Source organism: Leopardus geoffroyi, chromosome C3, assembly GCF_018350155.1.
Source record: "Leopardus geoffroyi isolate Oge1 chromosome C3, O.geoffroyi_Oge1_pat1.0, whole genome shotgun sequence".
Classification (NCBI taxonomy): domain Eukaryota; kingdom Metazoa; phylum Chordata; class Mammalia; order Carnivora; family Felidae; genus Leopardus; species Leopardus geoffroyi.
In genome coordinates, this window is record NC_059338.1 from 40,888,099 (window position 1) to 40,903,681 (window position 15,583).

Sequence of the window (15,583 nt, forward strand, 5' to 3'; positions counted from 1 at the left end):
CTTAGACCCCTACCCCTCTTCTTAGGTCATATAATCTTCATGTTGCTTCACTGTCTTTGAAATTTCACGTCTATGTGGATTCCCTGCCCATACACCTATTAAATTTCCGCTGTTCAATCTGTCTCGTGTCAGTTTGATTCTAAGTCGAGCTAGAAGGACCATAGGGCAGAGGAAGGGCCTCCTCCTCAACAAAGCTTACTGAGTTAATCAGGCTTTAGGCTTAGTGCCGATATGCTCGTCTAAAATATAATTTCGGACTTTCCAAGGTAAAATTCTTCTGATACTTTTATCTTTACTAAATTTTTATAAATTTTCCCAGCTGTATAATCATTTGTCTTCATTTTTTTTTTTTTTAGAAAGAACATATTTGCATATCTCATATTAAGAATTAAGTTTTCTTGGGGCACATGGGTGGCTCAGTCGGTTAAGCGTCTGACTCTTGATTTCAGTTCAGGTTATGCTCTCCCGGTTCATGGGTTCTGGCCCTGTGTCAGGCTCCCTGCTGACATCATGGAGCCCGCTTGGGATTCTCTCTCCCTCTTTCTCTGCCCCTCCCACATGCTCTCTTGCTGTCTCTCAAAATAAATAAATAAACTTAAAAAAAAAAAAGAATTAAGCTTTCTTGGAATTATGTTTTCAAAGTCATTATCAGAAATGAAGTTTTTCGTAACCAAACTATTGATTTTCCTTATAACTGAAAACATGAGTCATTTGGTGGAGTGCTCAGAGCTTGCTGAATGGAAAGGCAATTTATCATGAGAACATATAAATCTCTGTTGAGAAATCATAGCAGGTTTTTTGGTTCAAAACAGTTCTAACAGAGACCCTTTAGAGAACAGTCCTGATGTTGCCTAATGTTTTGCAGCTATGTCAGTGGCCAGCTGTTGAACTGATCAATAACAGTAAAAATTTTCCAGGACTTCAGTGGGTAAGAAGGAAAGTAGCTGATGAGGAGTGAAGTCTACTGAATGAATAACAGTCACCACTTCCACCACAACAATGTCTCAGAAAAGTCACTTCTATCAGAAAGGGAGGGTGTATGTGACTGTTAGGGGAGATGTATTATATTCATCATTCATTTATTTATTCAAGTGTTTAGTGAGCACATACCAGGTATTAGACCCTGTGCTTATATTGTGATAGTGATAATAATTGCTCTAATTCCTTTTCCTTTGGGACAGAATGTTTGAAAATTGGGGGCAAAAATTAAATAGGGAACTTTCTTGTCTTCCTGGTAGTCATTCTGTTCCATAATATAGGAAAATACTGCAAAGAGTCTGGTCACGCCCAGATTCAGCCAGTAACTCTCTGAGAACTCACAAGAGAATGGATGGTTGTCTGCATGATGAATTAAATAGGATTTGACTCAAATGGGCCAGAAGTCCTAGGACCTGGGGACAAACCAATAAGTTATTTAACTTTTCAGATCCAGAATGGATCTATATAGAAACATGGTGGAAACGTGTGCAGGATAAAAATGAGAAGGAAAATATTCAGTGATTGATAGATGTGGCTTAGTGAGATAGGCAGTAAATTGTACTAAATATAATGAAAAAGGCTCCAGATTGCTCTATAATGAGACTTAAAGGTAGCTTCTAGGAGTAACAATTTTGTACGTCTTACATACTCTAGGTTTCCATCCATGTGAAGGAAGAGTGAATGACAGTGTATTGATCTTTCTTTCTGATCATGAAACTACTGCTCTTCTCATGGCTATTTTCCTAATTTTAGATCAAGTACCTAGTAGGAAATGGACAACACCTTGAATGCTGACATGGCAAATCCCAAAATATAGGTTCAAATGTTAGAGAGACTTAGTTAACTTGTTTTGCCTTTTGTTTTTCTGACTTAATAGCATATGAGAAGTTCGGCTTAGTAGGTGAGCTGTGGTTTAGTACTGAAGTCATACTTCCATTTGTAAAAAAAGAAAGCAGAGTTTGCAACGTTATTGAAAGAGCCTCTTAGTTCTTAAAACCCTAAGGAGAGTCTTCATTCAGTTTAATTGCTTTACTATAAAAAATATATATACTAAAGCAGAAAATAAATTCCCCCTTTTATATTAAGGCAGGCTAGTCTTATTAATAAAAGTAAAGCTAAACAAACAAAAAATTAAAATCAATATTTCATATCTAAACTAAAATGCTTAAAGACCAGGTAAATAAATGATGCCCATTTTCTTTAGAACAAGGTTCTATGTCCATATCTATATTCTGTAATACAAATATAATTTTAAACCAGAGGAGGAGGGCATGGAGTTGATGACTTTAGTTCAGAGTGGCTAGATGATTCTTTAAATCCAGGATTCTCCTCCTCCTCTTCCTTCTCCTCTTTCTCTCCATCCTCCCCCTTCTGCTTTCTTCTTTATAAATATTCTGTGATTCAGGAGCATCTCAGAGAAAGAAAATCAAATATAAGTATCTCAGGGAGGGCATCGCATACTCAAGTTCTTTAGAGCACAATAGGGCCAATTACTGGAAACTGTTGGAATGAGGACAGAAGCGTGGTAAGGAGGCTTCTGAAAAAATCGTGCTTATCTTCAGACCCCTGGTTTTTCTAGGTAAGACCATTGAGGGGCAGGCTGGGAAGAGGCATACCTTGTTTGACTTAGTGTCTCTAGCCCTAGCTAAGTCTCCACCATGCAGTTTGGACACAACAGGCTGGTGGATAAATGATAGCAAGGACCGGAAGTGAGACCATAGGTGACATACACAACCTGGTTAGTGGGAAAAAGCCTGTGTTTTGGAGCGAGGAAGCCCTGGTTTTGAATTCTAGCTCTCCTACCTCCTTTCCTGTGTGCCCTGACACATGTTATTTTACCTGCTAAGACTACAACTTCTCTATTGTAAGTGGGACACTTACTGTTGGGATTTCTAGGAGCCAGTACAAAAACCGACTTTTACTCCTGAGTTCTGAACAGACTATGAAATGGCAATTGAATTATTAGCTTAATTACTGATAGGGGCAGCTGGAGATGTGGCTTAAATCTATGGTGAATGGTCTTACTAAAGCCCTGTCCTAAATCAATGGACACATGAGGAATTGGAACACAACTCCCTCAATACCCGCTCCCCACCCAGGGCGTTAGGATGGAATGATTTCATTTAGATGGGCAATCAGGAAGTCTTACTTTTCAGTCTTCTCTCAATCAGATTGTGAATATTTTGGAAATCAGCTGAAATGAGCATAGACTTGGCTGTATAGAACTACCAGGGCCTTTATTTAGAAAAAACACAAAAAACCTGTATGTGCCTGCTATAGCCTCATGGGCTGTTCTGCCCCCTAACCAGTAATTCTTTGGGGCCAGGTAGGAGATGGCTTTTTTAATGCTGGGTGGAGAGATTGTTCCAAGCAAATTCACTATTGCTAAAATGGGTTCCTAGCAATAATGCCATAAATAACAATAATAATAATAATAACAATAATAAAGTTTCCTGACCTATATTTTTAGTAGTTTAATCTGCTAGATAGATTTTGGCTGATCTCCTTACTTAAGCACTAAGGAGAAAGCCAGAGAAAAATGGTGCCATCACGTATCATGGGAGTCAGGAAGAGACTTATTTTAACTACTTGGAATAGTTCATAAGATTCCTGAAACCTTTGTACCTCCACCCCTCTTTACTTATTTTTATTACCATCTGTCTGTTCTCCTATAATGATTAGCCAGGAAGGTCTGAAAATGGAAAGGACTTGTGCACGTATTTTCAGTGGCAACAAAGAAAACAGCAGTGAGGTGACTGTTCCTGCCAAGTGGGTGAGGAACCCAGGAGGGGAGGGCGGGTTGTAGCAGACTGCAGGCTGCAGCTCAGGAGTCTGTGGAAAGAGGGGAAAAAATGATAAGGGTGGCAGAGTAGAGATGGGGGTGGGGGGCACAGGCAGCAAATCCAGGACAGAGACATTACCCGAGGTTCTGAATAAGCAAAAGACCCATGTACAGGTTTCCTGAATGTAGCTAGACTAAAATTAATGCTTCCAACAGCCAACAAAAAATTTTTGTTGATGTTTCCTAATTTAAAAATAAGACCAACAGCCCCTTTTAAGCAAGTTATCTTGACATTACAGATATTTTAATTTGGATTGTTAGATCAAGCGGTTGGAATAGTGTGGAAATTAATTCATAAATCTTAGAGAGGACTTATGAGTTGTTTGACAACACTCCTGTATACATCATTTTTCCTTAGATCATTTGCCTGCCGGTATTTCATTCCTAAGAGCAGCAGTTGAGAATGGGAAGCATTCCCCACCCCCACCCCCAGGCTTAGAATCCACAAAACTTGTGGGATGAACATTTTACCCAAATATAGACCTTTCAGTGATTAAGCTAATTTACTCTTTTCAAACTGTGACATCCTGTTTATAAGAAAGAAGACTTATAAAAAGTCATCTTGAGTATGAACTAACTTTTAAAATCAACATCTTGGTGAACTTCTGTGTTAAGTGAGTCACAGCTATTTGGATGAAGACTTTCTGGTTTTGAAAGAGAAAGTACTCGGAAAAAAATGTCATTTTGGTTTCTTTGAAATGGAAACATTTGAAAAATGGAATTCGCTAGAGAGCCTATCGTATAACAAGTTTCCACACACAACTTCTTAAGTCACTTCTGTGAATTTGTAGAACTGCATTCCCCGTGGGCCAACTCTTAACCATCATGAGATGCATTTGGCCTCCACAATCCTTCCCAGAAATGGTATTTTTGAAAATTTTACACAAGGTAAAATTTTTACCATATTTTGAAGGTGATATTATTTACTTTGGAAACTGTGCTTTTCAGATTACTCTTTGTCCCCAAAGAAAGCTGAACTTGTGTCTGTTACTTGCCCAAGAGAAAAATGTTCTCTTTTTACTCTGACCCTTTGATATTTGACAATGTCATCGTGGGCAACTCATAGTCTAATATATATATAGTAATGCTTATTTTCGACTTTGTATTTGACTTTCATGCATACTTGCTATTTATCAGCTGTTCTTCCGAATGGACGGATTGAACCTTTGTGAATGGAGTACATCTGTGACCCCTCTAAGCATCTAATCTCCGTGCTGTTGATACCACAATCCTGATCTCTTGCTCTGCCCTGTTGAACGTTAGATCTGTATGTAAGGATCCATCCTTCACCTGTTGGTACCACAAGCACTTCAAACCTATCATGTACCAATTTGAATTACTTTTTTTTTTTTTTTTAGTCACTATTCCTTCCCCTGTCATCCTAGAGCTCTGGTCGTCCTAGAGCCCTTCCTTGATGATGCTGCCTCTAATACCTTTTCTTTCCATTCCAGCCCTAACTCAAGCACAATAACCTCTTGGGTAGTTCAGAACAAAAGTTTTTCATGAGACTTTCCTTGTGAACCTGCCTTCTCTGCTGCTGGATCTTTCTGAGCATAGGGTCAAACATGAATATAAGACTTATCACCTAGAAACTTTACTTCCACCCCATCGTGTTAGGAACAAGTTTTTGCAATCTGACACAATTCACTTTTTCTACATTCCTCTCTTCTACCCATCTACTCCCCGGCCCCCACCCATATGTAGAGTTAGCTACTAAAAGTCCTGTGAATATGCCGTGTGTTTATACACTGAACTTTTCTCTGTTTTGATCTTCATTACTGAAGACGCCCTTTTCTCTTCTTGCCTTTCCCCTTCCAGAAGTAAAAATCATTTCTTCCATGTCCTCTCACAACACTTTTTTATTCTTATTTGCTATCCCTTGATCTACCCCATTATGGGAAATTGTCTATGTGAGGCTTTCTCAGAGTAAATTATGAATTTCTGCAGAGAGAGACCTGTTCCTCTCTCTTGTGAAGAGAAGTAACTGTTTTCAGTGTTGGGGAATTAATAAGTGCCCCATTAATATGTGCTGAGGTAGGGATGTGTTGAAATGTATTCAGATTCTCATAGGTGCAGCTTTTGTACCAAATGGATGGAGAAGCAACAAAGATTAGAGTAAAGCAGAAGAGGTCCTTTGCTAATTTTGTCTTGACAGCTAAGGATTTAAATTTGTGACCTGCATGGGAATTCCTCTAAAAAGTCAGAAAATAACGAACGGCAATATCATCTACAAATTACTATGTGTTCCATATAGACCCACTGACGCATTGTCTCAGGCATTTGTTATCAGTCCATTGTATTGGTGATTTTAGAATAAGAGCCACTTTCTGACCAGGTTGACTTTGTATTGATTGGTAACCATGTATTGACTGGCAGTAATGTAAATACGCTAAGGCAAATGCATACCCCAAAAGGTGTCATTTCTGTCTTCTACATGTTCAGTAGATGTGGAAAGAGAAACCAGTACACATGGAATAATGAACCCCTAGACTAGCTAAACAAAAAAAGAAATCTAGAACAAAGAAAAATCATTATGACCTAGAGATGTAATGAACAGTCTCATTAAGAAGAACCTAGTGACTGAAATATAACACTGGATGCTGGATGTTAACTTACTGGAATTAAAATAAAAACTTAAAAAGAAAACAAAACTTGTGACTCATTCTTGAAAAATAGAAAAGGAGAGGAAAGAATTCCATATGAAGACAATAACATGGATCAATTGACAAGATTTCTGTTTTGCAAGCCAAAATTCAGTTGGTACTTTTAGCAAATATCCGTATTAATTACTTTCATGAATACAAAGTTATTTTGTCCTGCTTTATTTTTCTCACACAGGTGGATCGGATATCGAATATCTAGACTTCTACAAGCCTGTCGTGTGGTTTTGGATCCTTGTAGGGCTCGCTTACTTTGCTGCTGTCCTGAGCATGATTGGGGACTGGCTCCGAGTGATATCCAAAAAGACAAAGGAAGAGGTAAGAATTAAGAAGTGTGCAAAAACACTCCTATTTAGCTAATTCAGTACAAATTATTTTTCATCTTTTTTGACATTTATTGTTTACAATAATGTTACAATTATATTTGACACAATTGTTTACAATAAATGTTACTTAAAATGTTTAACATTTATGTTTGGTGTATATTTGCTGTATGTTAAAGTATAATTCAGTTAACAAATATTTGCTTAACACCTCTGTGTACTAGATGCTATCAAGGTGCTGAGGCTAATTTATAATGAAAAAAAGATGTAATTTAAAATATTTTTTTCACCATTTTTTTTCCTTTTTCTTTTGTTTTATTTCTTTTTTTTCTTAAGGTCACAAAGTAAATGTTATTCCATAAAGACAAATACAATAGAAAATGTTTATGTCAAGGGGCGCCTGGATGGCTCAGTTGGTTAAGCATCTGAGACTTCGGCTCAGGTCATGATCTCGCAGTTCATGGGTTTGAGCCCCACGTCAGGCTCTGTGCTGACAGCTCAGAGCCTGGATCCTGCTTTGATTCTCTGTCTCCCTCTCTCTCTCTCTCTCTCTGCCCCTACCCCATTCACGCTCTGTCTCTCTCTCAAAAGTAAAATAAACATTTAAACATTTTTTAACAAGAAAATGTTTATGCCAAGATGTCAATAGCATGAAAAAGTGAATGTGTCATGTAATATTGAATTTTTAACTATATTAAATTTTTCCTCCTTTCTTATGTTGCTATAAATGTGTGCAAATGCACACATGTATGCACACATATGTACCCAAAGCTGTATGCCTTAAGGCCAGTTTCCCTGCGTACAGATTTCAGGTGTTCAAAAGATACCCTTTTACCTATTTTGTACAACTATACATACAGAAATGAACATTAGAATCTTGACTCATGAAATTTTGGAAAGTTTAAAGTTTAAATCTTGATCTTGAAATTTTATACTTTGGAAATTACATTTTGATTTCATGTTTATAGACCCAGGAGTATTATCAGTTTGAGGGACACAGTAGTGTTTTATTATGATTTCTGTATTTTTACTTTGTAGATTTTAGCCAACTCTACCCCTTTTTTTGAGAAAAACAAATCTGTAAAACCTTCAGTTATTATATCCATTATCTTCCTTTAATTACCCCTCCATTTCATTATCTGGTGTTCATATGCTAGGAGACACCTGGTGTCAAAATCTTTAATACAGCAAAGGTGATTCTTTAAACATAAACCCAAGAGAAATAGACTATGATAGGAAATGATAAAATTCATTTCTCTCTACAAATACTTTCTTGAAACTCATGAAGTCATATAATTTGTTACCAGTACCCTAGGTGTCTATAGTAATTAGAAAGACTGTAAGTGATTCAGCACTCCCTTCATGGGTACCATATTTCTCAATTAAAAACTCACATAGTCTGTATGCATTAATTTATATCTTAGCTGCACCATAAAACCAAATATTTTATTATAAACAAATCATGAAGATAATTTGCTTGACATTCTGATTTAAATCATGTGAAAAGTTCTGCTTAGAACAGGACCCCAGTTGATTCACCTCCATCTTAGACTTGGCGTGTGTGTGTGTGTGTGTGTGTGTGTGTGTGTGCGCACGCGTGCGCGCACAAGACAGAGAGAGAAAGAGAACGTGAGGGAGAGAATATTGTAATTGTTTTAACTTTGGTGTACTTTTAAGGATCTTGAGATGCTACAGGAAAAAAGGAAATTGAAGCTAAGAAATGTTTTGGATAACATAGCTAAAAAGAAAATTTCTCAAACCTCTAGCCATAAACAAGATTTTAAATGGATTTTTAAAACACACACAAGTATTTATTTTTTAATTAATTAATTTTTAAAATTTGCGTATAGTTGGCACACAATGTTGCATTCGTTTCAGGTGTACAACGTGGAGATTCAACATCTCTACACAAGCATACCTACCGTCTGCCACCATACAATGCTGTTACGAGATCACTATGTTCCCCGTGTGGTACTTTCCATCCCCATGACTTACTCATTCCACAACTGGAAGCCTGTACCTCCCAGTCGCCTTCACCCATTTTGCCCATCCCACCCACCCCCCTTCCCTCTGGCAACCACCAGGTTTTTTTCTTTGTATGTGTTGGTCTGATTCTGACAAGCATTTATTTTGTAAATAAAATAGAATTGAACCGAACATATCTTCTTCAGATAGATAGGAGACGTTTTGTGAAAGACACATACACACATATTATAAAAACACTATATATTATATACACACATGCATATACACATACTAAGATTATTATGGATCACAGTCAAAAAGTGTAAAAGCCACTAAGGCGCATATAGAACAGAGGGAAATTTTATTTTTATTTTATAGCATAGACTGATCAGAGTTTAAAACCTGTATTATTAAAAACCAGGGCTTTGTGTGATAGGACTAGCTGGTACAAAGCATGAATATCCTTTTCCAGAGTAATGAGATAATGATCTGCAGGAGTCCTGCCATCACACACATGAATGATGAGGGGCTGAAACAACAGACATTTATTTTCTCACGGTCCTGGAGGCTGGAAGTTCATAGTCAACGTGCCAGCAGGCTTGGTTTGTGGTCAGATCTCTCTCTTCAGCCTACAGATGCTGCCTTCTCCCTGTGTCTTTACATGGCCTTTTCTCAGTGCACGTGCATGGAGAGAAAGCTCTGGTGGCTTTTCCTCTTCTTTGTAAGGACATATGTCCTATCAAATCAGCGATGCACACTTATGACCTCATTTAACCTCAATGACCTCCTTAAAGGCCCCATCTCCAAATACAGTCACACGGAGAGTTAGGGCTTCAACATGTCTTTACAGGACACAGTTTGGGCCATCACACCATCTTTTGAAATAAATTTAAATTTCTACATGAACTGGCTTGTGTAACGTGTAAAACAAGTTCATGTGCCTTCTTATGAGTGATCTTCATGATTCTCAAACAGAAGTATGAGATGCGTCACCGTGTTTTCGTGCTATTAAACAGTGAAACATAGTAAACATTGCTTTTTTCTTACCACAAGTCTCTTAGCTTTCACTTAACCTTTTGAGTAACTTGTGGTTTCTGGTGACTGCATCTGCAGAAAGCTCATGTGAGTCAAGGCCATGAGCGAAAGTTAACTTGAACCCTCCTGGAGCTGCAGCCACAGCTGCTCTGGACAGTGGCGCCAATTAAAATGGAGCCATCGGTTTGAGCAGATGTGTGTTTTCTAATTTATTTAAAATGCAATGTAGAGGGTGGGAGGGAGGGGAGGGTGGGTGATGGGTATTGAGGAGGGCACCTTTTGGGATGAGCACTGGGTGTTGTATGGAAACCAATTTGACAATAAACTTCACATATTGAAAATAAAATAAAATAAAATAAATTGCTCTAGAAAAAAAAGAAAGAAAGAAAAGAAAAAGAAATAAATAAAATGCAATGTAGAGAAATGACAAAATTGGGTTACAAATTCAACAGGGGAATGGGACAGACGATTTATAATTTACCTACAGATTATCAGAGCCAAAGTTTTTACAAACGAAAATACTACAAACATTTCTACAGCAATGGAAGAAGGATTATGAGATCATTTTAGTTTTGAAATAACTCACTAGACGGCATAATGGAATAAAACACAACTAAATACAATCTAGTCATCTTAACATAGATGAAACGTGCGTGCTCGGTGACTGTTCACTCTGGATTCCTTACCTTCTGTACCTAAACCATTCCAGATGCTGTAACCTCTACAAACTTCCTACATTCCTAGAAGCAACAAGGTTATGTCTGGCTTTCAGTTTTGATGAATAAAAATGCAAATCTTTATTTTTGATAACTTGAAATTTTCCCTATTAAAAAATGTTAACTAATATAGAATATACAAAATAATACATAGTATTAAATTTCCAAGTGATAATATTAAAAACATTCTTTCCTTGAATGAAAATATTTTGCCTACCAATGTCTCCATTACATATTATTTTTTGTTTTGTTTTGTTTTTGTTTTCTGTATTCTTTTAAAAAAACTTTTTTAATGTTTATTTTTGAGAGACAGAGAGAGAGCAGGGGAGAGGCAGAGAGAGAGGGAGACAGAATCTCAAGCAGGCTCCACACTATCAGCACAGAGCCCAATGCAGGGCACGAACGCACAAACTATGAGATCATGACCTGAGCCAAAACCAGGAGTCGGATGCTTAACCAACTGATCCACCCAGACACCACTGTTTTTTGTATTCTTAAACCATACCATGAGTATCAGTTGAGTATAATTATAGACCTCTACTCGTATGTGGCCTTATTTCTGTTTTTTTTTTTTTAATGCTAAAGCATATTGTTTCCAATGATGACTAATTTTAATGAAAATATTATGGTCAGGAATTAGAAAAAACAGATTTTGATGAACATGCTGAAATGAAATATGTTAGTATAGTTGATGCACCTGAAATATTTGCAGAAGAAATTAGTTGAAGCAACACTGCTTTATTTCAAAATGTCATATATAATTACAGTTGATGTGCATTCCTCAAGGATAATAATAATGACCTCTACAAAAGTGTTTACTTGTTTCATTATCTTTAAAAGTTTAATGGAGAGTAGGCATAGGTTCAACGCTAAGAACTGGTATGACCAATGATCTTTTCCTGTGAAGCCGTGTACCCCCTTCTGAAGAAATGATGTTTCCATTTAGAAAATAAAGATTATTTAGGTATTCTGGATAATACAGTAATACCGCTATCTGAGACAGGTGTAATAAAAGTAAGATGTGACCACAAAAGTCACAAGGGAAATTTTTAAGCAAGCACAGAATAGCACATCCTTATTACACATAGTTGGCTACTGTTCACATTCCTTGAGTTTGACACACCTGTGATTTCTGTAGAGTTCTTGTATTGATGTATATGTTCCCGTATCTGGAGTGTTCCTGTCCATAGGTGAGATGAACGCCACCACAGCCCCCACCACAGAACGCCAGTGTTGTCAGACCATGTGGCACTATAGCTGGCCACTACAGAGTGGACAGCCGAGCATCACTTCTTTACCAATATCGTGTGTTTTTTTTTTTTAAGTTTATTTTGAGAGAGAGAGTGTGGGAGGGACAGAGAGAAAGGGAGGCACAGAATCCCCAGCAGGCTCCGCACTGTCAGCGCGGAGCCCTATGCAGGGCTCGAAGCCATAAACCTGTGAGATCATGACCTGAGCCGAAACCAACAGTCACTTAACCGACTGAGACACCCAGGTGCCCTGACCAATATCCTGTTGTTGACTCTCTGGAGGTGTTCGTGCAAATGGAGACGCTCACCTTAGTAGGTTGGCCTTACCTCATAGTGAGAAAACTGCCTTTGGTGGGGAACTGTAGTTCCAGAAGCCTTTAAAGGCTGTGCCCGGAACTTCTTTTGCCCCAGGGACCTGAGAATATGGAGGAAGATGGTTTTCTTCTTGTGCCTAGCTTGTGGCAGCATGTGGTCTTGCCCTAATCTCACTCGGCATGGCGATGCCTCCCTTCTGTGAAACAGCTGGGACTCAGCAGCAGGATTTCTTGTCCTGGATTAGCAATTAAAGAGTATTTGTGGCCTGAGTCCTGGAAGAGTAGCAGCTGACCACTTTCTTGTTATTTTGTTTGGGAGAAGTGCTTTGAATACGAAAGGCTTTATATGCCATTTGAAATAGGTTAGGCTTTATTCTGAAAACCTTGGAGAGCCACTGGAGGATTTTAAGTACGTGGAATGAATGATCTTGTCAACAGTGAGGAAGATGGATCAGAAATGAAGCTGGATGCAGACGATCATTCAGTAGCGATGATTGATTGCGAGAATCCAGGTTCTGTACAATGAAGACTCTACGGTGCCAGCAGGATGGGGATGAAAGCACGGGCTTCAAAACTATTTGGGGGGTAGAAGGAATAGAATGTGGTAACCCATTAGCTTTGGGCAGTAAAGAGAAAAAGAGGATGACGTTTCTGGCTTCCGATGGAAATATGGAACACAGGAAAAGGAGACATTCTGGAGGCAGAATGAAGATGATTAGGACACGCTGTCTTTGAAGGATGTGTTGGATGTCAGGTGGCTAATTCAAGTGTGAACAGTGGTAGAAGGATGGGAGCTGGAGAGATAGTTTGGGGGGTCATCGCTACATAAATGACAATGTAAGTTGGGAGTAGGATAAATTCACCTAATCGAGATTTGTAAAGTAAGCCAACAAGAGAGCTAAAAATGGAACCTGGAGTGATCCCTTCATTTAAAGTGGGGGAGGGGGGTGGAATACAGACACCGTAAAGAACTGTTTAGCAAATAATATAGTCAAATACATTGATTCACGATAGGATCTGTTGGAAGGACAAAAGAGTTGAGGTTTTGAAGAGAGGATAATTGAAGTGATGGATAAGATTGGCTACAGACAATGGGGGAAGAAAAGGAATCTAAGGAACGCCTAATGCAATAACATAAAATAGGTAAGTAAAGTAACTAGAATTCCCTATGAGGTTGTGCTCCAGGGGCACCACTCCTGTAAAGAAAAAAAATGTAAATATTGTCTTGGAATGGTGCCATGCACTGGGCATACTCTAAGATAGATCTTTGGGCACATCAAGCACAATTCCCAAGAGCCACATTCAATGTTTTCTTATGGAGATAGGAGCCCTCGGAGCACAAATAAAAGAAGATTGTGTGTCTCCACTGCTACCTGGGTTGAGCAGTGTTAGCAGCCCTGATCCTGGGTACTGCTGGGCATGCACATGTGGTAAGTATGGACCGTGATGGGGTGGGAGGTGAGCTGTGACAGTGAAGATACTAGAGGCGTGGAGACCAGTTAGGAGATTATTTAACATCTGATTCATTCCTAAAGCATTCACGATCTCAAGGCTCTGTGCTGGGCATGAAGCCTACGTAAAAACAAGATAAAATAAGAAAGACTTACTAAGTACTATATGATGTGTGCCGCATTAGGTTCTGGGAGTAACTCTTCATCGGTGTTAGTTTGAGGCTGGTATCCTTATTGGGAAGATTCCATAGGTGGTGTATTTCCTAGTTGATATTTATAATTTTGCTTTTACTTTTGTTCTAGAGGTGGAGAAAAGAGTTTTGACTAAGAAGGTACTTAGTCTCTGATTAGTTTCTAAAAGAGTCTGCCTTTACTTTTTTTTCCTTTCTCTTCCCCCATCCCACCTTTCCAACCTTCCTTTCTTTAACCTTCAAACAGCATATCAGACTTTGTAGTTGTTGCTTTGATTTCCAACATTGGGGAGAGGGGCATTTTTTCTGGTCTATTTTTATTCTATTTTATTTGTTCTCTGTTGAGATACTAAAATAATCATAAATGAAGCTGGACTATGGATACAATATACAGTAATCATAGGCATCGCAGGTTTAGATTTCAATGCATATAACTTTGGTTAAAGGGTAAGAATAAAATAAAACAGAGGCAGGCAATACCACGAAGTGTTAAGATACGCAGATGGGGCACCTGGGTGGCTCAGTCAGTTGAACATCCAACTCTTGACCCCAGGTTGTGGGATCAAGTCCCACGTCAGGCTCCATGCTGATGGTGGAGTCTGCTTAATATTCTCCCTCACTCACTCTCTCTCTCTCCCCCCTTCCCTCCCTCCCTATGCCCATCTCACCTGCTTGTGCTCTCTCTCTCTAAAATAAAAAATAAAATAAATAAAATAAAATAAGGCAGATATAAAGGGCCCTACTTTTCTATCCCATGGGGAGGGAGGCGCCCCCTCACTGTACTATGGGGAAGATCTCAGAACAATCAGACTTTGGGGTGCCTGGGTGGCTCAGTCGGTTGAGCGTCCAACTTCAGCTCAGGTCACGATCTCGCGGTCAGTGAGTTCGAGCCCCGCGTCGGGCTCTGGGCTGATGGCTCAGAGCCTGGAGCCTGCTTCCGACTCTGTGTCTCCCTCTCTCTCTGCCCCTCCCCCGTTCATGCTCTGTCTTTCTCTGTCTCAAAAGTAAATAAACGTTAAAAAAAAATTAAAAAAAAAAAAAAGAACAATCAGACTTTGAGGTCACGTGGTGAACTCTGCCTGGTTGTGCTAAGGAGACGGGTCCTTCTCATTCCAGGTCCAGCTACCTACTTAGTAAATCGAAATTTGGAAAGTAGAATAAAAATAAATAAAAGAACAAATAACAATGTAAAACTTAAATTATGTTTTGAGGTAACAGTAACTTTTTTATACCAGTACATCTCTAATTTCTAAATGAATTTTATGGACAGCCATTTCTGTAGAACCAAGACCCCAAGTTATGTCTCTGGTTCATCTCAGGATTATACTGCATACCATGAACCTTAGTGGGTACAACTAAGTCCTTACCAGTCAAATCATATGCTGAAAACAAAATAAGATTTGAGAGTAGTAAAAATGGAAATACTTTTCTTCTACAATATACTTTATTTCTTTTTCAATATTAAATGAGATAATGATGCAAAGTGCTCGGCTGTCTAATAATTACTATGAAGGAAACTGAAGCACAGGTGGTAAGATTACTTGCTTAAGGTTATAAAGGTAGTAAGTGTTAGAATAAGTAATCAACCCGGATGGTGTAACTCCGTGGCCCAACCTTTCTGCCTCGCTGCCTCCCAAGGGCCAAAAAAAGTTAGTTGTGTGTTACCGTTATCATTCTTTTTCTCTTCTTTTCATGTGATATGTAGGTGATATCAGCACATTACAAATAAGTACCCAAATCTGACCCATCTTCTACTGTGTATCTACAGAGAAGGGCTTTGTGAATTTAGTTTGGTCACTGGTTGTCTTATGGGTCAGGTCAGTGATCTCTTGAAAACTAAAGTTTTAACTAAAGTTTT

At 38.5% G+C, this 15,583-nt stretch overlaps 1 protein-coding gene across 3 annotated transcripts in view; it reads left to right on the top strand.

The window, feature by feature from the left end:
• The window catches only part of KCNK2 (potassium two pore domain channel subfamily K member 2), a 194,956-nt gene that overhangs the window by 147,195 nt on the left and 32,178 nt on the right, over nucleotides 1–15,583 (top strand). For all 3 annotated transcript variants that reach the window (XM_045452542.1, XM_045452541.1, XM_045452543.1), the window contains exon 6: nucleotides 6,659–6,798. In XM_045452542.1, the coding sequence (XP_045308498.1) occupies nucleotides 6,659–6,798 (140 nt within the window). The remainder of the gene's footprint in view (nucleotides 1–6,658; nucleotides 6,799–15,583) is intronic.